Below are 22,428 nucleotides of genomic sequence, written 5' to 3'. Positions count from 1 at the left end.
TATTCAGTGCATTAGGAGTCCTAGACAGGTATTGGTAGCAATACACACTGAACCACGTTTAAATGAGCAATTCTACTGCCAATTTTAGAAGATTGCCTTGAGGTTATGATCATACCAAGTCTTCAGAACTTTGAAGACATGCATCACCCACATTACCGGCCATACCATCATTTTCCTTGACTTAAAACAGTCCATTTATTTGAAGAAATGATCAAAGGTTAAAGTTGACACTAAATTCTAAATATGTCCACTTTAAATCAGTCCAGACCGGCCCAGAAATAGACCTCCATGGATGTCCATCAGGGAGATACTAGGACTGAGTGTATGTGTGCTACTTAGAAGAGAAATGGCTGGTATCAGTTTCAACCGGTCTTTCAAACCTTCTCTGGTGCAGAGTTGGGACTCCATGACGAGTTGGCCTTTAAGGACATGAAAGAGGCCAGTATCACTGCTGCCGCCCCCATTCAGACTCACACAACGCAAACAAACAATCCACCAGCCACAGAGGACCAGGGAAAGTCGGTGAACACTAGAGAACACAGCCGCCATGCAGCGCCAGTCCAGAGAGAAGGAGAAAACCCCTTAGCCTATCAGCTCCAGCCATCTCTAGCTGTTCGGGCAGCATGGGTCGAATGCTGTACAGAGCAAAGCTACTCGACTACGGCACAAGCACCACCGCAGCTGTAAAAATAGTTGAAGAGGCGGTGACACTACCGCTACTGATACAGCTCTCCGGCAGCAAGGTCACACACATACACACCAAGCACTCAAAATCCCCGGTGTACGACGTCTTACACACATGAGGTCGACCCGCGACTTATCAAAAGCATTAACAAGTTTCTGTCCAAGGGCTATAAAAGTCTGGCGAGGTCAGAGTTCACCCTGTCAGCTCTGGAATAAAGAGCAGTATGGCTTATGGAATCAGAGTAATGTGTTTAACAGTACGCAGTTATAAAAATGGAATGTTACGCAAAAAAGTGAGAAAGATAGAGAGGATAAGAAAGAAAGAAGGAAACACTCCTACACAGGACCCTGTGTGTGCACTTGGAAAGCAAAGTCATAAAAAAAACAACACTGAACAATGTGCAGCTCAGCTGGCACTCAGAGAAAGAGAAAAGGCGTGAAGATGAGTTTGCTACGGCACGCCAAAATATCAAAACGGCCTTGGCAGCCGGAGTCAGAAAGTTAGCCACTGTTCCTATTGATTAGCCCTTGCTGAAGAACTCTGGAAGGACAGGAGGATGACAGAGCAGGATCAAGCCACTCAAAAAAACTCGCACTTACTTCAGTGTTTAGCCACTTGCTGAAAACCCCACTACATTTGTGAAAAATCTAGCTTATTAAGCTTAACTACAAGTAAACAGGCATAAAAGTACCTTTCATAGAAAGGATCTGAGTTTTTGGCACAGCTAATAAAACAATCAGGCTCTATTAAAGACGCTGAATTTGTTTCCATTAGCCTTATTGCATTAGACTGAGTAACAATGGAACGCCACACACCCTGCCACACACAAGCCAACATTTGCGCTCTCCGCATCCAGGCCAGGAAGCCGTTCTTTGGGCTAACTGTTAATAAAAGTCATTTTAGCAAGACCCCACACAGCCCAGAACAAACATTACATGTCCTCTGGCCTCTGAAAGCAGCTGAAACCAGGCATGCTGCGAAGACTCCAGTCCACGGCGAGTCCAAAGAGAGCGAGAGAGAAAACAAGAGGTTGAAATGAATTAAAGGAGAGGAAAAATAAACAAAAGAACTTGTCCAGCTATTTTCACCTCATCGCATGTTTAATGCACTCAAGGAATGAGAACAAAGCTCCACTGGATGTATGAGGTCAGTATAATGTGGTATTTAGTACATTAAGCATGAGAGACATGTTGGCTATCTAAGCAGCAAAACATTCCCAGTCCAAGTCTAACAAACCCCCATAATGTAACTAAGCACTTGCAGTAAATAAAACAAAAAGATTATAAATCACAGACAAAACAAGCAGAGCCAATTTCTTTCTCTTTTTTAATTTAGCCCAATTTAGCCTTGGTAGGTCTGGCAGGTTGAACCCCAACTTTTAGGCCAAAGAGCACCCACAGATGGCTGTTCAGAGCTGGAGGATTTTGCATTTATCATTGAACACAATCTTTTGGCCCCCAAACTAAAAAAATATGCCACAGTAAACATAATCCCATACATCACATTTTGCCAGGGCCGACCCCATTAGCCCTACCTCCCTCCTGGCATTTGCAGCCGTGTAGCCGGTCCACAAAGGAGCCGTGGATGATGATTACTCCCTCCCACTGCTCCTCTGCCCTCCTCAGCTCCCATGATCTCAGAGTGGTACAAAGGATAGCGATGAGAGAACTGGAATAGTAACTCATCTGTCTCTGTTTTTCAGAGGCCATTGCATTTTAGTTACACAGGTGCACCAACAAATAACCTGAGGTCAGCTGTGTGTTGCATTGAGCCTCACCTGGAAGCCCCAGAGACTCGCTACTCCAAAGAAGTGTGGCCATATCTGCTGCTTCAGTTTGCTTAAAACAGTCTTTGACTAATGTACACATCATGTGACATCATATTTTAACATTTGTACAGTTTATTGTATGTAAAACCCCCAACCTGGTGTCACCCAATGGAGTTCAGCTTTGCCTAGGCTGTGTATGCACTGCACAGTCCAGTGCACTGACCCTTATCACATTACACATAAATTAGCCATGGTACTACCCTCACACTACAACATTTAACAAACAATGTAATGCCAGCTGCCTCCCGCAGCACACACATAGACACACACCCATGTAATTCCAGCAGTCAGTCAGGTAACCCCTTGGAGTATTGCCATCGAACCTCTGTCTCATGAGCGCTAATAAACACCTTACTTTAGTGCTCAAAGCATTTCACCTAGTTACAGCCCTTTCACACTCATTCTGAATACAGATATGCTAATATGTCGGTCAGCCCACCCAAGCCACTTGAGAACGCTGCAGTTAATTTAGCCAGTTTCCAAAAAAAATATTCAAATTATCTAAAGAATCACCCTGGATAAATGTTCTGGACCGAGTGCTTCCTTTCAGTCTAAACTCGAGCACCCACACAAATAAATATGATCGGCTGCCAGCACACACATTTAGAGAAAGGAGCCAGATGCCGCAATAAAAGTAATTATAGTTATTAAAAATACATCCACACCAATACACCAGCTAAAATATGCCATTATCTGCTAACAACAAAAATGCCTGTCAGTGGGGCTGTAAAAATGATCCAGTAGTCCAGTTATGGATGTCCAAATCACATAGGACAAAGGTCTGATCGCTAGCTAAGACACAGATACCATAGTCTCAGAATATAGTACATAGTTATAAGGTCTTGTGATTAATACTTTTAAATACTTTTTGAAGAACGGTCACTTCCTAAAAAACATTGGGAAACTGCTATGTCGCTGTGCGGTGGGTAATTAAAAGTTCTGCAGGGCTGTGCTGGCGTATATAGAGTAGTGTTAGGCATATAGAATTAAGGCAGGTGTGTGCGCAAATTAAGTTGGTTTACCTTCTTTCAGGTCAGTACTGCCCTATGCCCTCTCTCTGCTATTCACCTTTGATACACCAGCCAGCAGCAGGTGGAGATAAGGGGCGTGCCTCAGATAAGAGGGAACAGGTTTATGACCTTCAGCTTCTTATGGCAGGAACCTGCTTTCCCCAATCTGCTAACACAACCACAGCCACTTCATTGCAGCAAACAGAGTGGTTGTCAGGTCTAGAGCACCGCCTACTAAGGCCTCGGAGGGTCAAATCCAGGCCTGGTTAATCAACAACCGCAAAGCAGAGAGGGGCCAAACAAAAAGGTTAAGTGATCTATGCTAAAGAACCTGGCATGCACAATCAATAACACAGACCTTTCTCAAACTACAAATGGACTGGGTTCATTTGAGAGCCCTCCATCTCAAGTAAAGCAAGGAACTGGGCTGCAAAGTGACAATTGAGTCATGGAGCTGGCTTCCAACTGGACCTAGGGAGGTGGGGGAGAAGCAGGGTGATGAATAACTGAGCTCCGGTCAGTGTTGGCCTAGGGTTCACTGGCCGTCCCTCAGAGGAAGAGGAGAAATCGATGGCATCCGCTGCTGACGGGAGTAAGTGGGTCATACATCAGGAGTCCAGGGGTCCAGCACTGTTTAGCAAGAGCAAGCAGCCAGGCTGAAACACAGCCGGTACTGACAGGCAGCATAGAGGAAATGCCCCGGCTAGGGCATCAGCAGCAGGAGCTATGCCAGCCAGTGTCTGCACAAACCTGGAACCTTTACCTAATGGTTTAAAATAAAATCTGTCTTCAGACTCCAGTGTAATGTAATTGTAATAAAGTCAATTGTTTTTCCCCTCAGTAGGTCTTTCTACAATTTTCTTCCAGTGTCCACAGTTTACTGTCATTATCGTCTTTTTTTGCATTTGTTTTTCTTCTCCAAGGTAAGTCAGGATGACAGAGACCTGGCTACAAGGCCAGCTAACCGGTCTAAACTGGTTCTGGCATGGGGAGGTGCTGGCAGTGAGAAGTGTAGTGTCTTTTCTTGCCTGGAGCCAAAGAAGAACTGTTGCTGTATCATCAGCACGTACTAAAAAAGTGAGATGGGTTAAGATCAGAACAAAGGGAGAGAAATGGAAAGAAAGGATGTAAACGAGAACAAGGAAATCAGAATAACAGAGGCAGGGAGTGACAGCGATCAAGAAAGGAAGGAGTGTAAGAGATTGAAAAGGCTAGATAGAGCAGAGGCTATGACACTGTCTCATCAAATGCCTGGACTTCAGCCAAGTTCATCTGTTAATGGACAACCACCATAGGGCCTTACCCTTCCCCCTCGCCAACCGCCGCACTCCCCCCATCCTCCTCCTCCCTTCCCTTCATTTTTTTTTCTTATTATCTTTAACTCTCTCTCAAACACTCACTCTTTCTCTCTGCATCCTTTTTCTCTCCGAGAGCTAGACATAGATGGTTCCTGTGCCTTTCCCTTTCTATTCAAGATAAACAAAGTGCTCCAGGTTCAAGGCACACCCTGGGACCCCTGACAAAGCCATCTATCATCCTGTCTGGCTGAGCCAGTCCGACCACACTAAGCCAGAGCAGACTAATAGGGCCGCTGGACAATTTCGTCTTTGTGCGGCTGCCCCGCCATCTCCATTCCAGTGACTCTTTGCACACATGTGCTTGACCAGTCTCTCTGAGGTCTGGATCTTTCCCCAGTTTGTCTCAGATCCAAAAGCAACCAAAGCAACCAAACCAAAACCTAAAAGAGAGAGAGTGGAAACATAAAGTGAGTTAAAAACGGATCATCATCCCTAGACGTGTTGAGACACATGTGGTTTCACAAGCTTCCCAGGCAATGACATGCAACGTAGTGAGAGTAAAAAAGGGGGAAAAAGATAAAAGAACAGAAGATAAAAGGAGAAAGGTATAGAGTGCAGGATTTGAGGAAAGATTTAGTTGACACTTATGGGGATTTGAAGAGTTAAGACTAATTTTCTAACTCAGCAACCAGTGGTGGTAACGCACCTCTTTGGCTCCTCACTTTCTAAGCTTCCTTCAGTCATGTTTTATATTCTATAAACAATTGCTAAATTGGTTATAAATTCTTCTAAAAGTTTCATGCTTTCTTTAAAGGCTCTCGTTCACAATGAGAGACACTGGTGCTGAATACTGTTACTGGTCACTGTCAACAACACAGAACTGGCATGGCACAGAGCCGATTGTTCCAGCAGCTATCTGATACTGAGCAAGGATTAGGTCTGAAACACATAAAGCCCCGCTTGTACTTTTAAACAACAACACGAAGTGTCCTCCAGCCTGGCAGAGTGTGTTTTATAAGCTAAATGAGACTGCAGAAGATGTTTATTCTGTGTGTACTTGCGTGTATGCGCATAGCTTGACCAAAGGAAACAGACTCGGGGCAGAACTGTCCTTTGGGACTAGGTTCCTGTTCGGGGCACAAACAGACAGTTTACAATCAGCGCTGTGAAACAAAGAGTCCAAGGACCTCGCGAAGATCTGAGCCCGTCTCACGCATGTACACATACGCGGTGCGCAGATGAGACTCTGCAGATACGTCCAGGAGTCTGAGCAGGCCGTGCATTTCGCAAAACAAACATGTTTCCCAAGGCTGCAAAGCTTCTCTACCCTACAATTCTGCTAAGCCCATCTGCTGCCTCCATCAACAAGCAGAGATCAGTCCACGACAGTGATGGAGCCGTGCACAAAGGGAAAGAAAGCAACTGATTGACAAGATAAGACAGACCGGAGAACACTAATGAGTGGTAAACAGACTAGGAGCTTGGAGAGGAGTTAGAAAGAAAGTCAGAAAGAAAGAGTAAAAAAAGTGAGTGAAACTGAATAATCCTTGTGTGCTAATCAAAGAGCAGAAAGAGCTAATCAGCCTCTAATACAAACATCAGGCAGACCGCGGTCCGACCGCTCGCCCCTCATCCACCAAGTTCGCTTAACCCTCAGCCTCATTCTACTGTTTCTTTACCTATTTTAGAATCCTAAATTATCCATTAGATTTCATCATATCTTACTAAGGCAATTACATCAAGAAAATGATAGTGCGTGTGGAATCAATTATGCATGCCCTTGGCCAAAGACCAGAACCTGGGAAGTCGGAGAAGGCAGATCCCCTCGACAGACACGCTGTGCACACACACACACACACATGAAGTGAATACTCTCACACAGACACGCATTCAGACATCCACACACAAAGAACCCTGCACCACAATAATCCGCACACAAACACCCAAGCGCACACAGATAGGAAAAGACTCCTGGACCCTGGATCTCACAGATGTGTCCCATCAGGTCATCTTACTGCCTAAAAAGTTCATGCACTTAATAATTTATTTGTGTTCTGGATACGGTTTCCCAGCTGAATATTAACAACTTTGAAGCGTGCTCGGAGCCAGATTAAGACTGAGAGAGTCCTGAGGAAACAGTGCCTGCTGGGTCCCCCGGCCCCGGCACTTACCCCCACCCCCCTTCCTCTTCCTTCTACCTCCGTGGCCCCCTTTCTCCTGTCTTTGCCTCCCTCTTTCTCTCGCCAACATGTTCAACGCAATGCGCTTGTCTGTGCCATATGCCATTTATTTGTGTCTGCAGATTAAATATTCCAGTTCATAACAATTAGGATTTCAGCACCTTCAACGCTTTATATAAATCTGTTGAGATAAAAAGCTAATAAAATAAATGATCCACTATGAACATCAGAGAAGAAAAAGTTAAACTAATTGTGTATTTATATATTTTTTGTTTTTTGTGTATTTATGTTATTGTTTTGCTCTCTCTCCCTCTCTCTCTCTCTCTCTCTCTATATATATATATATATATATATATATACTGTATATATATATATATTTATAAGCTTATTGGAGTACATGCACGTATTTTCCTGACTGACGGCTTTTTTCCAAGGTTCAATTACATATGGAAGTAATTTTCTATGGGGCACAGCACAGACAGATACAAAGCAAGGCATGTGGGGGTTTGTGTGTGTGTGTGTGTGTGTGTGCCCATATAGGTCCATGATGTTACTACAATATCAAAGCCCACATGTACAGGAATGTGAAGATTTTTGCTTCCTTTATAAAGGAACCACATTAACTGACTGAGACAGATCAGTTTAAAATGGGTCGAAGAATTAAACCCTACCAATAAAGAGAAAGTGTGTCCGTATTCGAGTGTGTGTGTGTGTGTTAAGGCTGGTCAACATCTGCTTTCACACAGAGGAGGTGGGGACATAAAGATCTGCTGTCTGCTCAGTTTTATTCACGTACCCCCTTAGCTGCAGACAAAAGTGTGTGAACATAAAACATAGTGTGTGCATGTGTATGTTGTGTATGTAGTAAAAAAAGCCTCAATGAAAGAGCTTGAGCACGTTGCTAAGTGTGTTTGTGAGCGTGGATGTGTGTGTGTGTGTGTGTGTTGCCTCGCTGAGGCTGATCAGTAGTGATTAACTGCGGCACCGTATGCAAAGTGCTTTAATGAAGGGGTGCCGAGTCATCATGTAAATTAAATGTGTCAAATCTCCTGGTGAATTTTCAATCTTCGTGTGCGGAATGCTGCTTTCATTTACATCTTTCCATATTCAGAAATAAAGTAATAGGTAATCTTTACCTCGGTGGCACAGGGGGGCAGTGGGTATTACTGTCGCCTCACAGTAAGAAGGGCCTGGGTTTGATTACCTGGCCTTTCCGTATGGAGTTGGCATGTTCTCCCTGTGTCTGCGTGGGTATCTTCCAGGTGGTTTGGTTTTCTCCAAAAGACAGGTCCAAAGACATGCAGTCAGGCTAAATGGAGGTACTAAAATTGCCCCTAAGTGTGTGTGTGTGTGTGTGTGTGTGTGTGTGTGTGTGTGTGTGTGTGTGTGATGAACTGCCTACCTGACCCACCACAGCCCTGACCAGGATAAAGCGATAGTAAAAAAAGCAGTGAATGAAAGAATGAGTTCATAGCATTCCCTCCCTAACGTAAGGATGCACGCACACACACACGCACGCACACACACACAAAGCAATCTCTGCAGAAGGTCTGACAGGCTGTGCTGATGTGTTCAGAATGCACATGGTAATAGGCCAATCAAAAATGCAAAACAATTGGCAATTACTGAGAGGATCTAATGGTCATTAGAATTTACAACTAGGTAATGAACTAAAGTCTGCCCATACCATGCATATTCATAAAGCAATTTAGGCCTTGAAGATTAAAGAAGTGCTTAAAATTCAAATGAGTGCCTGAGCAAATTATCAGTAAGATTTAGTCAGGAAGTAGAGGCTTCGCATGTATCCATCTGAGTCTGTGTGTGTGTGTGTGTGCGTGCGTTTCGCATGTCTGTGTGTGCCATGTGGTGCATGGTGTAATCTTTTTCCAGTTAACCAAGTTTTGTTTAGAATAAAACATGTTTGTGTGACCAAAAGTATTTGGACACCTGACCATGAGCTTGTTGGACATCCCATTTCAAAAATGAATGCTATTAGAATAGACCAATCCTAGTGTGATCTTTTCAGGTGTAACAACAGCCACTTCTGAAAAGGCTTGTCTGTGGGAATTTGTGCCCATTCAGTGAAAAGAACATGCAGGCCACTGGAGGTTTTTTAAACCGAGCTATTGTTCATGTCTTTTAGAGTTTGCTTTGTACACAGGGACACAGTCATGCTGGAACGGCAAAGGGCCTTCCCTAAACTGTTCCTGCAAAGCTGGATGCATATAAATTCCTGTATGTAATTGATTTATCACACCTGTTAGCAATTGTTGTGGCCGCAACACACAAAACTCATAAAAATTAGGGCCCAAGGCCCTATGATAGACTAGTATCCTGTCCGTGATTTATTACTGAATTGCACACAGTGGTTCTGGAGAAATCTGACCCAACTTGACCCTGACCAGGAAAAAGCAAGGGTAAAATGTGAAAATGAAATGAAATAAAAGGATTTTTATTTGATTGTTCATAATAAAGAGTTCATATAATTCGCAAGAAGACCCACAATAAATACTGGATCATGATGGTATCATCCTGAAGTGTCTGTATATTGCTGTATAATGCCAGGCCATGTTAATCCTTTCATTCATCATTACAGCTTTTTTAAATGAATGACACTTCATTTAAGTGCTAAAGATAATGTCACCATGAATGATAGTCTAAAAAATATCCCATTATTTGTGTGCTTAAGGTGTCGATATCATGAGAATAACCAGTGTAGTGACAGTGATGGAAGTGGTTGGTACAGCAGCAGGAATAGTGATGAACTAACGAAGACCTACAATGCCTGTACTAGAATATGCTTTAGGATCCTATTTGCATTTGTAGAAATATAGACGTATGAAAAAATTTCATGCACAGGAGGATTGCAAAAAATCATGAATATGGATTATATCTACATATATGTTAGCAACAGTGATCAAACACAAATGCAGGAGGGTTTGGTCTGTATCAACCTACTCCACTCTAAAAATAAAGCCATTAACTTATTGGCAGGCGGGCGGGTGATGACCCCAGCAGCCTCGGCCAGTGTGCTACAGGATTACGCTACTACACTAAACATCACACTCAGCAAGCACAGTTAAATCTGGTGCAGACAGACAGGGCAGCAACAACTCGGATCTCACACATAAACATGCACAGGCACAGAAAACACATGCACACGTGTTTAAATATCCATTCTGTCAGTGTGTGCTTAATACAATCATTCGTTCCAAGTTTACAGATGTTTCTATATAAATATTTATTTTAAATATGGTTTTAATTATGTCATATTCCTAATAGCAACATTAAACATAATTAATCTTGGCATGACTGATTACAGTCATTAAACAAATGTGTGTATTAATATGCTCAGCTGAATCTATAATTCTGCGTGTGTTCAATATACTGCTGTAAAATCTTATTAGGAATACTAAATATTAAAAAGTACTAATCACATCTAGTGACCAATTTATTACCTATTCACTAGAGTTTACCTTCACTGCTGTGAGTACCAGATAACCCCCATTTACACACACACACACACTCAAATCCACTAAAACTAGGCACGAGTCCAATGCTAACATGGGCACAGCGAGCAATCAGCCAGCTCACACACAAGTAGAAACACACACACTAGCTCAGGACTTGGCGTGCACCGTTTAAACCGGGCACATGTGTAAGCAGCACGTCATGGACTACTGTGACCTGAGGACAGCTCTTTAGCCATACGTACTCCATTTCAGTGCCTTCTGAACTATACGGTTGGTAAACGACTGGATAAGCAAGTCCTGCTGCTGTCACTGTGAAGCTGCTGCGTACACCAGAAAAACAGCCGTAAGAAGAGAAGAACACAAGGAAAAGAAGCCTAGGCCTGAAGTCGTCTGCGGAGACTCGACTTCTGCCATTTGTAACCATTAGAGCCTGAATGAATTGATTGCATTAAGTGTCTTGGATGGCAGAAGTGAACGTGAGTGGCACTGCTTAAGTGCTTGAAGTGACCTGAGACATTTAGTGAAACTTCATGTGTCCTCTAAAACCTGAGAGACAGAGTAAACAATAAAAGAAAGACATGGATGGATGGATGGATGGATGGACATGCATAGAAAAAAGCAGAGGTTTCTATTCAAGCAATGCCCCCACTCAATTCATTTAGACAGATTCAATTATTTTAATATTTAATACAACTCCAAGGTATTAGGTCTTGCTGTAGGGCCAAAAATATTTAATGGAATGCTGTCTGATATGCAAGTTTTCCAGACTAATACATTATTTGGCATCAAGGATCTGAAACACCACTTGAAAGTGTTTTGACCTGCCAAAAGCAAGCATCCAATTCATCTGTACAACCAAAGTTTATCAGCAAACTGTTTTTTGCTTACAGTTAGATATTCTTGCCAGTAACATCTTGAAAACATAGGGCAGTGGAAGCTGGTCAAGGTACTGGACAGTTGATCAGAAAACGGCTGTTGGGCCTTTGAGCAAGGCTATTAACTCTCTTGGGTAAATGCCTCTGCTAAATGGCATAAATGTAAACCGTAAGTGTCTTTAAAAATGATGTTCTGCAGCTTTTTGTTTGTTTCAGGCATTTGTTTTTAGAATTGGAGGGTCCAGGCATTCAGAATTGAGCGCTTTGGAGTTTCACATCTGAAAACGGAGCACTGAACAAGCTAACTGACCAGCTAAAAAGGTGAATAAACAGAGAAGTTGGGAGGAATTTCAATGTCCTTTCCTCCCAAACTCAAATTATTTCATAGCCTTGTTTAGGCAGTATTGCATACGGCATGGGTATGAAACTGTGCCTCCCTGAAATATGGGTGAGTGCTGTCTCTGAATCTGAGAACAGAGAAAATCAAATGTTTCTGGAAGCAAGCTACTAGACCAACATAATCAAACTTGTTTGTTTGTGTGTGTGTGTGTGTGTGTGTGTGTGTGTGTGCGCGTGTGTGTGTGTGTGTGTGTGTGTGTGTGTGTGTGTGTGTTTCAAGAAGAGTACAGGTAAACACTAGAGCCCATCCTAGGCTGACAGTCCTAGTTTTGTGCCAACTCCTCACTGGCAGCGTCCATCGAGGGATGTCCTGTTGCAACACTGCCAACTTACATAGCCTTTCATGTTCTTCTGCACCCGCCCTCCCACCACACCCACCCTTCCACACACATACGAACACCACAGTGCCTACCAACTAATTCCTTCACACTGCACACTCACAAATTGTGACACAGTAATTTACCCTTTACCTTTATCCAAATACCCACTCTAAAGTTCAGAAGGACTTGTACTGTATTAATATTTTTATGGACATATACGTCTGGAAAACATTTCACATAATACTAGATTGACCATTTGACAATAATTCTAAGCTTTTTACCCACATTCACTGTGCACACACACACTACATAAAAACTCAATGTTTGTTTTCTACCTAATCAGAAACAAATGATGTGGACCTGAGCACAGATAAGTACTCTCGATTCCCCAAAAAACAAAATCTGTGCCAGCATTGAAAAATAATGAGCTTTTAAATTTATAATTCGGACAGTTTGGAAAGGCAGAACATCAAAACAACAGCGCACAAGGGCATCAAACGAAAGAAGTGTAGCTTGACGAGAACTGAAATTTATTTTGGTGCAGGCGACACCATTGTCCCCGTGTGGGGGTTTTGCAGGGAAGAAGCATCTCTGCGAGGTGAGACTGAGAGGATGGCACTGTGCCAGGCAGTGCCCGTATGGCTGCTAAATACCTTTGTTTTCAGCATGCCAGCTTTACAACAAAACCAGGTGAAATTTATCATTTTGAATGTATTTAAAATAAAATAAAATTAATTAATTACTGGCTTCCCTTCACATCAATCCATTTATCCAAATAAATAAACATCTATAAAGACAATCAAGCCATTAAATGTGTCTTGATTTTATTGTTTAAAGCTTCAAAACTGTTTCATTTAAAAAAACTCAAAATTCACAAGTCGACAAATGTGTGTGCCATGGTCCATTAAATGAAAAGAACGAAAGAGCATCCACCCCCACTGTACACAGCCGACCGGATCATGCAAATCAGTGCTGAGGATGCTGGATATCACAATGCATCTGTGAGCGATGCTCAGAGTAACATCCACCCAAACACACGACTGCTCTGAGAGAGCAAAATTAAGCATTATCATCCATCATTAATTAAACCCTATCCCCGAGGACAGCATTATGCATATTCTATTTCCCTTTCACACTGATACACACGTTTCTGGCTTTTGCTACGTTTCGAGGCTCGTCCATGCATAGCGTGCAGTTGTAGGTAGGTAAATCTATGTGAACAAACACATACGCTAAGGGTTCTTGTTTGTTGAGCGATCACACCAGTAAAAAAGAAATGAACGCTGTCATTCTGCGGAAAATTAGAGGCAAGCTTTCGTTTATGCATATTCATAAAGAGCAGCTTCGCAGGTGTCGCACATCATCGCAGATCGCCGAAGACATGTCTCTTTGTCATGTGGCAAGCCACTTCCTGAACATTTATATCCTTGATAGTAGAAGAAAAGATGTGGGAAGATGTGGAGTATGGGTGGTTATGCATAATCGGACGTGGAAAGCATTGCAGCACACACACACACACTGTACATGTTTGCACCCCAGCCCAAATAAAGGGATTTTTCATTCTTCTAATGCCTACACGATTGAAAAGGAAGCAGACACATGCACATACATATTTCCACATTTTCTAATGCCTCAACAGCAAGTACATCACTACCCATTTATCATATCTGTCATCACAATGATGACTTGCACACATGCGCACGCACATTCATGTGTAATAGCGAAAAGGGATGCAGGGATTCGAGTGAGCGCCGCATATTGCATCGTGAGAAATGCTATATTCAGCAAACTCCAGCCATTTGTTGCATTGTGTATACCGAACCACTGGTCTTATATTTTTATTTAAAGATTTTTGCTTAACAATTATGACAGATGCTATATTTTTCAAAAACTGACCGCACTTATGCCATGACCAAAACTGCCATGCTGCCAATGTCAGATGCTTAAAATAGTAGGTACAAATACAAACACTGCCATTATGGTCAAATTTTGGAACACACACTTGATGGCAGCTCATTTGCCAGGCAGTCACACATAATGTTAATAATTTATTAAGTCATACTCAGGCTGCAATATTTATCTGCTCAAAGAGAATGAGTACAATTTGAATCCTTTAAGCTTTCCTCCACATGTTTGGAGAGTTTTGTTTTGTTATGATGACCCTACATTTACTCATAATGTGTTTTAACCCAAGTTTTTACATCTATTCATTATACAAATATTTAAAATGTGAGCTTTGGATATGTTGCAGATTATATCTGGGTAAACCATGCCAGGAGGCAGTTATGAAAACTGCATTGTTTAAAAGTTCACCAGTCTAAATGATCACACATGCAGAAAGGAAGCCAGAAGACTGCACTTTATCAAAAGTCATCCCTTCTGCAAGAGGAGCCTTTACAACTTTAAGAAATTGTAAACCCCGACTCCCAGTGGATTCAGGATTAAGTTTATAATCTCATTTAGGGATTAAAAAAATAAAATGAGATAGTTAAGCAGGACTTGATAATGCACCCCATGATCCACATAAAAATAGTCTGGTATATAGCAAACGCAGCAAGGCAAAACAGAAAATAAGAAGACAAACGACAAGAGGAGACATGAGACGACACAAGGAGGCTGCAGAGTCCATTAGCCCTATGCTTTTTTGGCTGGGACCCCTAACCAAGATACATGGCCTATTTGGGGCACACACACCTCTCTCCACTCACTGCTCCTTTCCATACACACACCGAAACACAGACACGCACAGACAATTCTTATGTGACAGCTACTGCCTTTTGTCTTTCTGAGTTGCTCTATATGGAAACTGTGATGTTACATCACACACATAGCTTCCATATTTGGTGGTTTCAATAACATTCTAGACCAATAATATTTAAACTGTGGGACAGGCCCACACGGAAAACATTTGATTAATAATACTTTTATTTACATACAGTAGTTATCCTTCACTCATATCTAAAGCAAAACTAGTACACTATTTTATAAAATATTGAAATAAAATGTAGGTATTATTCAAACATTTTATAACACATTTACAAAATGTTAACGTAGATATTCTAAACATTTTAGTACAAATAAAGCTATAAAGGTACATTTGGAGTGTATGGAACGTCATAGGTCAGGGCTTATGGGTCAGGGGTAAAAAAATAAATAAATGTATAAGGTTTTTTAATAATATTATATTATTATTGTTATTATTATTTTTTACAATTATTATTATTATTATTCTTTTTAATATTATTGTTATTATTGTTATTATTATTCTATTATACTCTGTATTCTTATTCTTCTATTTACTTCATTATTGCGTTTTTTAGACATATGCCTTGCTGATATTTATGTCTAAAGCCATCTGTAATACAGCTAATTAATTAAACCTACTGTGACAGGCCATACAGAAAAGATGATCCAGTCCTTCCCACATAACCCTTTTTTTAAATTACAAACGCACATAATACCAGTGACCCAATGCTATCAGCTGAACCCTGATACATTATAATGTAAATGAGTTTAATAACCCGCTTTAGTGTCTGACAGAAACACAAGACATGTCTGCTAGCTACCGCATAGAAGAAGCCTGTATAATTTGCCCAGAAACGGCAACGACATCTTTAAAACAAAGAGGGTTAACTAGACGCAGCTGACCCGGCTTACCACAATTATCAGTTAAAACCCACATCAATCTAATCAATCTAATGTATGTACTGTCTATGGAACCACAGCAGACCACAGTGTTCAATAATATTCACTGTATAGAAGAAGTGTAAGAAAATGCTCTACTAGCCTATAATGAGTCTGCAGTACAGTTCAGATTCAAATCACTAGAGATCGAACTGAGCGGTAAAACTTCCCAGAACCTGATCCTCAAAGCAAACTGGTCTGGTCTGAGGCCAGAACAAAAACCCAGACTGGAGAGATGTACACACACTCACGTACGGCTCTGCACAGATCAGCATATGCACACTTATAGTCACAAAGGGCACATATTAACATGTTTAGAGCATCCAAAAAAATTTCTATAAAATTACCCGAAAGAAGTTTGTTTTGTTTTTTGTCTTTCTAACAGGATTTTCTGTTTTCCGAAGCACTTCAAATACAATAATCCGGTATTTTAGGGATCTTTAAGTCGCTGTCCGCTAGCATATGAAAATAATCAAATAGACTTCTTGTTTGATATTTTGACAAAATGTTAAAAGTGGTTAGGGCTACATTTAAATGAATAAGAGTAAAGACTAAAGAAAAACACAACGGAATCGAGATACATCTGTGTAAACCACATGAGAGACTATAAGTATGAGGACAGGCCTCCCTGATACACCAAGATCTGTTCCAACTGCCCTATTGGTGTCCAAACTACCCTCTTACTACTGCAGTCTCTCATTTCCTTATTCTCTAAGTAAAGATGTGCCCTCTTTTATACACACACACACCCTTAGCACTTCACAAAATGGCCCAAAAGAGTTCGGCTGTATTTAATTACTAGAAAAAAAAGCACCACTGTTAAAGGTCTAACTGTTCAAAAAGGTCAAAAAGACTAAATGTAAATTCTAGACACAGTCATCTGCCAAAACAAGCGTATCGCCAGAGCTTAAATATGTGATGTGCGTACTACGTTTATATTTTCACAAAAGTCCCACGTCAGAAGGCGAGCAGAAAGCTTGACTCATTTTAAACCACTCATATTTAGACAATTAATCAGGACAAGGATTTTTTCTCATCTTCATGCTACAACAAAGCAATGCAGTGTTATTCTATATATGCTCCATCCTCCATTCTCACCCTCCCAACTCTGAAAACTGTCTCCAGAGTTGTGAATAAGAAACTCCACTGAGAAAACGTGTGTGTGATATGCAGCTACTAAAAAGTGCACCACAGACGTCCCTAACTCACACACACACACACACACACACACACACATCTACAGACAAACACACACACATGCTCACAGCGTGCAACCCAAGTACATTAAATATCTCCCTGTCAGTCTTAGGATATATTTACCATTAAAGTTCTCCTGTTTGGGACAAATTCCTCGCGAAGACGTCGACAAGCGGTCATCTTCCTCCGGTGTGACCTGGACTCCCACCTCCACCGGGTTGGAGGGTCTCCTCAGCTCACCGTGAGAGGGAGAAGGGGGCTTATCCACTGTTTTGTCCATGCACAGGGTGCCATTGCATTGCTTCCTTTTGTGCTCAATAAAAATAAGAATATCCCCCAAAGGGAAGTTCATCTGACACTGGCCGCAGGTAAGCAGGTCCTGGTCCCCTTCCGGAGACACCTGTACCAGCCCGTGCTGTTCCTGCCTGTCCTCCGAGACCACGGTTGAAAGGGGCTCAGCTGCTCATGGGAAACGGTGGTGTGTAGACAACAAAGAGAGGAAGGGGGAAAGGGAGAAAATCATTGATTAGTGGCGTGTTTATAGTCAAATTTAACTGGTTATTATAATAATTTTAATAATAATTATAATTCAGGAAAAAAAACATTTAATAGATTTAATTTTATACTTCAAATTCTCTCCATATATAAAACTATTGTAAAATATGTGTGTTTTATATTGAGCTTATGCTGTTTTAAATAAAACAATTGCTGTACATCGATTTATAAAAATAATAACATTATTTAGTAAATCTTGGACAACTAGTAGCCATCATGATTTAATTTTAAAATAGACCGTTTAGAAAGGTTTGAAACTATTATATTTGTCTATGAATAACACATTTGGGACATTGGGGTATTAAAACGTAGGTCTGTGTCTGTGTTTCTTCTCTCTGGGATGCGAACTTAGGATGTAAATTAATTCTTGGCAAAAAGCGTGCAGTTTAGTCGTACCACAAAAATGCATATAGCTGGAATGAAGAATATTTAAGGGTCCTTAACACGTGTTAAATGAAAAGGCGAGGAGACCTGAACAAAACCAGTAGTCTGAACTGTAGGGTGATTTGTCCTGGTGTAGATCGTACCTGAATTTGCGCAAAGATGGTTGGATGCGCATTGACCTTCTTCAGAGAAAATACAGAAAAGAAAACTGACTACAGTTAGAAAAGCCTAATACTGAGATGCGATGCGATTTAGCTTTTTTAGTTGCCGAGGTATTTTGGTGAATTTGCCTTTAGTGGACACGGAGGGGGGCAGCGCAAACCTGCTCCCCATCTGCGCTTTAACACGCCGCGAAAGCCGAAGCGCAGAATAAACGCGAGCCGATGAAACAACTCTTTTGCAAATATTTATGGAGTTTATTGTAGGAATCGCGACCCTCTGTAGTCTGGCTTTACAGATATGAAAAAGAACTCTTGTTTTTTTTAGCTCTACAATAAATCGATCTATACACATCGTATAAAGCCTGTTCCTACTCGCGGTGGGTTTTTTTATACCAGTAGTTACAGCTGCTCGTTGTAATTGAAGTGAAAGCTGCGTTTACTATAAAACTATAAAAACAGAAATGTAAATCTCAACCCAGGTGGTGCTAAGCTGGACTAAACAGCCTACTGTTCACAACTTTGTATGTATTTCTCTGAGTCTTGTTTTAAAAACGTTAAATAAGCTACGATCGATGTAATTCATCTGTTCTGTATTTAACTTAAGATAACCCATCTGACCAACTGTAAGGGCTGCTATTTTATTTAAATCTGTGATATCTGTGATCATGATTATGGGTATTTAATATTAGGTGGAGAAAGTAAGAAACCCCAAGCATTTTGCATTACTTTAAAAGCAATTAAAAGTTAATAAAGCTCCATACTTATACTAATCTTATACTAATCAAATGTTACAAAATACGTTGCGTATTTTAATACTTTGCCAATAGTACAACTAATTTTACATTTTCCTTTAATTTCGTTAGAGTTAAAAAATCTACAAATATATTAGAAACTTTGTGTAAGCACAATCAGATTAAGAATAGTTCGTTTTTAAATATTTTTGTTTAATAAGTGTTTATTTGAAAACTGTTGGATTGCAGAATGTTTTATTAGACCATCGATTTTGAAGAGATCAAGCATGATTTGCTAATTATTTTTATGTCTAAGAATGGCAGTTGTAGCTCAGTGGTTAAGGTACCGGACTAATAATCAAATGGTTGCCGATTCAAGCCCCAACACTGCCAGGTTGCGCCTGTTGGGCCCTTGAGCAAGGCCCTTAACCCTCAATTGCTTAGATTGTATACTGTCAGTCTGTAAGTCGCTTTGGATAAAAGCGTCTTCTAAATGACGAAAATGTAAATGCAGAATGAAGGGGGGGGGTTTAAACATGTAGGTATGCATGTGTTCAGTTGTGTACAGACTTTTAAGATTTCAGGTGCAAGTCGCAAGTTGGTAAAATTGCTGTAATGCAGTGCATTCAGAACAAAGAAACCGTATATGTAAAAACGGTTAAAGGTCTCCACAAAAGTCTCTCTCCCGTCTAAACCTGTGGTTAAATATGTAGATGGAGGTGGCGGTAAACTCGTTTAGGTTCAAGTTCATTTCCAGTTTGTGATCGGAGTGCGCCTCCTAGCGACCAATCTGCTGCACATATCGCACACAGATTCACGGTGCGGCGGCACGGGAAATACGCGCTCAATGCAAGCGAGTCTGCCAGCCTGCCGTCTGCGTGTGTGTGTGTGTGTGTGTGTGTGTGTGTGTGTGTGTGTGTGTGTACGCGTGTGTGTATGGACACGCTATAAGGTTACGCGACACCTCACAATGTAACAACAACATATATTTGTATAAATGCGTTTATCACAAAACGTAGTCTAATATCTTTCTAAAACGATCAATAAAAGATCGGTGCTACATTTTTATTGGAGTTCAAAACTGTTAAAGCTTTATGATAAAATCTGGAATATGTGCGACAGCATAATTTTTGAATAGATGATTTTCCAATATGTCAATATGAAACATTTTATGAAAGTAGGCTATTTAAGTCCATCATTGGGTCCATCATTATTAGACTGTCTACTAAAATTAAAGTGTATTATTCTAATTTCAGTCATTATATGTATACATTCTTAAATCTATAATAGCATATAGTAATGTACGAAACTAGTAAAAATGTCATACTCCTGCTCATATATCCTACTTTGTAACCATCCATAACTAAGGTTTAGAAACAAATACGCGGGTTACTTGATGACATTGTATTGCCCATGGCCTTACTCCGTACTTTTTCATCGATTGCGCTTACTTTTGTGCAACTGCTTTTCAGTGTCACGACGCAGTAGCTGAACTAAAGGTTTTGGACTCTATAATAGGGGCTTACCTTCATTTTAAGCCCTGGTTTGTTACATACAATTTAAGAAATAAAATCAATATCTGATGGCTGGCTGGTTGTATGGAAGACTGCTATGCATACATGAATCGGGTCAATCTTTCCTAAAAATCAATATCCCGTCTTTAAATGCTGTTTTTACTGTTGGTACGAGCAAATGCGCGAAGATTTGCAGATAATCAGGATCAAGAAGTTGCAGTTTGTTATGGTATGTCACTGTTTTAACCCTCGTGTGAGCTAAATAAATAATATTTAGTGACAATGGTCAAAACTAAGGTTTCACGAAATACCTGGACTAAGGTTAAACCTTGACAATCACTAATACATCCAAACTTATTAAACTAACTTTTTGAGATCAAATGCCAAAACGTCGAGGTTCTTTATAATGTCTACTAAAATGGCTAATACTGAAGTGCAGTGGTTAATCTTAAAGTTAATGTAATGTTTGTTTAATTTTTATCATTGCTTAAAAAAAAGAAATTTGTCATGCGTAACAGCGTATAATGCGTAAAAATAAGAAGGAGCCGTATTAGTGTTGCTAAATTCAAATTCAAAATCTCAATCAACTCGGTTACATTTCCTCTATCACCATCTTACCATCCACATTTCAGCTTTATAAACAAACAAACGTGTATATTGTAGCTATAGATCTACTTCAAGTCCAACATGCAGACTAAAATAAGAGATCTTATTTCCTCTCCCGTTTCTCCACTGTTGGTTACGGTACACGCGGCGCTTGTAAACACTCGCACTCGAGTTTTATTCCAATCAAAATTCACTTCCACTTTTTTTGAAAAGCTTCCAAAAACTAGCGCGCAAAGGGGATCACGTCCGTAGACGCTGGCAAAGCGCGTTAGTGTGCAGTCACATCAGCCAAGTGGAAGCATGTGAAGCGCGTACCGCGGACCTACTACTTTCTGATACCTTAACGTGTCTGGGGTGGCCGGAGTCGGAGCGAGCGTGGCACAGGAGCCAAGCAAAACACGTGCGTGCACGGAAATCAATGCTATATGTAAGTAAGTAAGTAAAACTCCAAAATGCAGCACCGGCATGTGGATCTAACTTTTGGAGTTAGATTAGAAGAAGCTACTCGCAGTGGTAGTGAATAGTCAGGATCGCGTCGCTCCTCGGTGAAGTCCACTTGATCCGGCGCGATCTGCGCTGTCCGCTGTCCGTGTCAAGCTCCCCCGCGATCTTTACCGGACATTAAAAAGCGGACCAAGAAAACGAAACAGTGCACAATGTGCAGTGCAGAATGTATACTTACGCGAAAAATCCCGTTTGCTTAAGTGCTGGGGTTTGCCTTGCTTGCGGCGAGACATGGTGCGGTCGGCGGCGGCGTTCAGCTCGGTTCACATCGGGAGAGCCGGGTTAGCGGGGAGACTCCAGAGAAAATATCTTCATCAATGCCTTTGACATCCAAAATAAATTAGAAATAATACAAAGATGGCGCGAGGAAGATGGATTGTGGGATAGCCGTCATGGCTTTTTTTAAAGAGAGAAAGAGAGAGATGAAAAAATGGCAAAAGCCCCCCTGAGCTGCAAGTTCAAGTGCGGACGTGACGTCCCTGCGAACTTGAACGTCAGGAGATGGATGGACACAGACATACAAAACATGGGCAGGGCAAAAGCGGGGAGTGGGAGGAGGGAGTGGAAATAACAAAACCAATGGACACTCATTAGGGGCTGGACATGAAAAATAGACCCGGAGAAGCCAATGGACAGAGAGATCAGGGGGCCGGACAAGAGGCAAGAGAGAGAGGGTGAGTGAGTGAGCGAGAGAGAGAGAGAGAGAGAGAGAGAGAGAGAGAGAGAGGTGTTTTATGAAAGCAGCGTGGATACTGAATGTGTGGGTGTGTGTGTGTGTAGGGGGTGGACGTAGGCACACGGACCACGAAAGTCCAATGGACATCTGGGGGCTGTACATGGAGTCTGCAAGGGGAGGGGGAACACAAACCTTTAATATAAGCAGCTCCAGTGGACACCGATCGGGGCTACCGAGCACTGTGAGCGCCACTAGGAGTTGGGTGGCTGTACATGAATGTTCCTCGCAGGCCGGAGTGAAAAGCAGATGAGAATAGATCAGATCAGACCGTGCACCTGACTTGGTTTA

The 22,428-nt window shown here is 41.4% G+C and overlaps 1 protein-coding gene across 1 annotated transcript in view; it reads right to left on the bottom strand.

The window, feature by feature from the left end:
- Window positions 1-21,727, bottom strand: part of bcl11aa (BCL11 transcription factor A a) — a 46,045-nt gene extending 24,318 nt beyond the window's left edge. The window contains exons 1-2 of the mRNA XM_062994791.1: window positions 21,583-21,727; window positions 17,073-17,408 (exon numbers count right to left, since the gene is read on the bottom strand). Coding sequence (XP_062850861.1) covers window positions 17,073-17,408; window positions 21,583-21,637 — 391 coding nt within the window. The 5' untranslated portion in view covers window positions 21,638-21,727. The remainder of the gene's footprint in view (window positions 1-17,072; window positions 17,409-21,582) is intronic.
- Window positions 21,728-22,428: the final 701 nt, after the last annotated feature.

The sequence above is a fragment of the Trichomycterus rosablanca genome, chromosome 5 (assembly GCF_030014385.1).
Source record: "Trichomycterus rosablanca isolate fTriRos1 chromosome 5, fTriRos1.hap1, whole genome shotgun sequence".
NCBI classification, from domain to species: Eukaryota; Metazoa; Chordata; class Actinopteri; order Siluriformes; family Trichomycteridae; genus Trichomycterus; species Trichomycterus rosablanca.
Note: the sequence above shows the minus strand (reverse complement) of the source record. Positions and strands in the feature narration are given on the sequence as shown.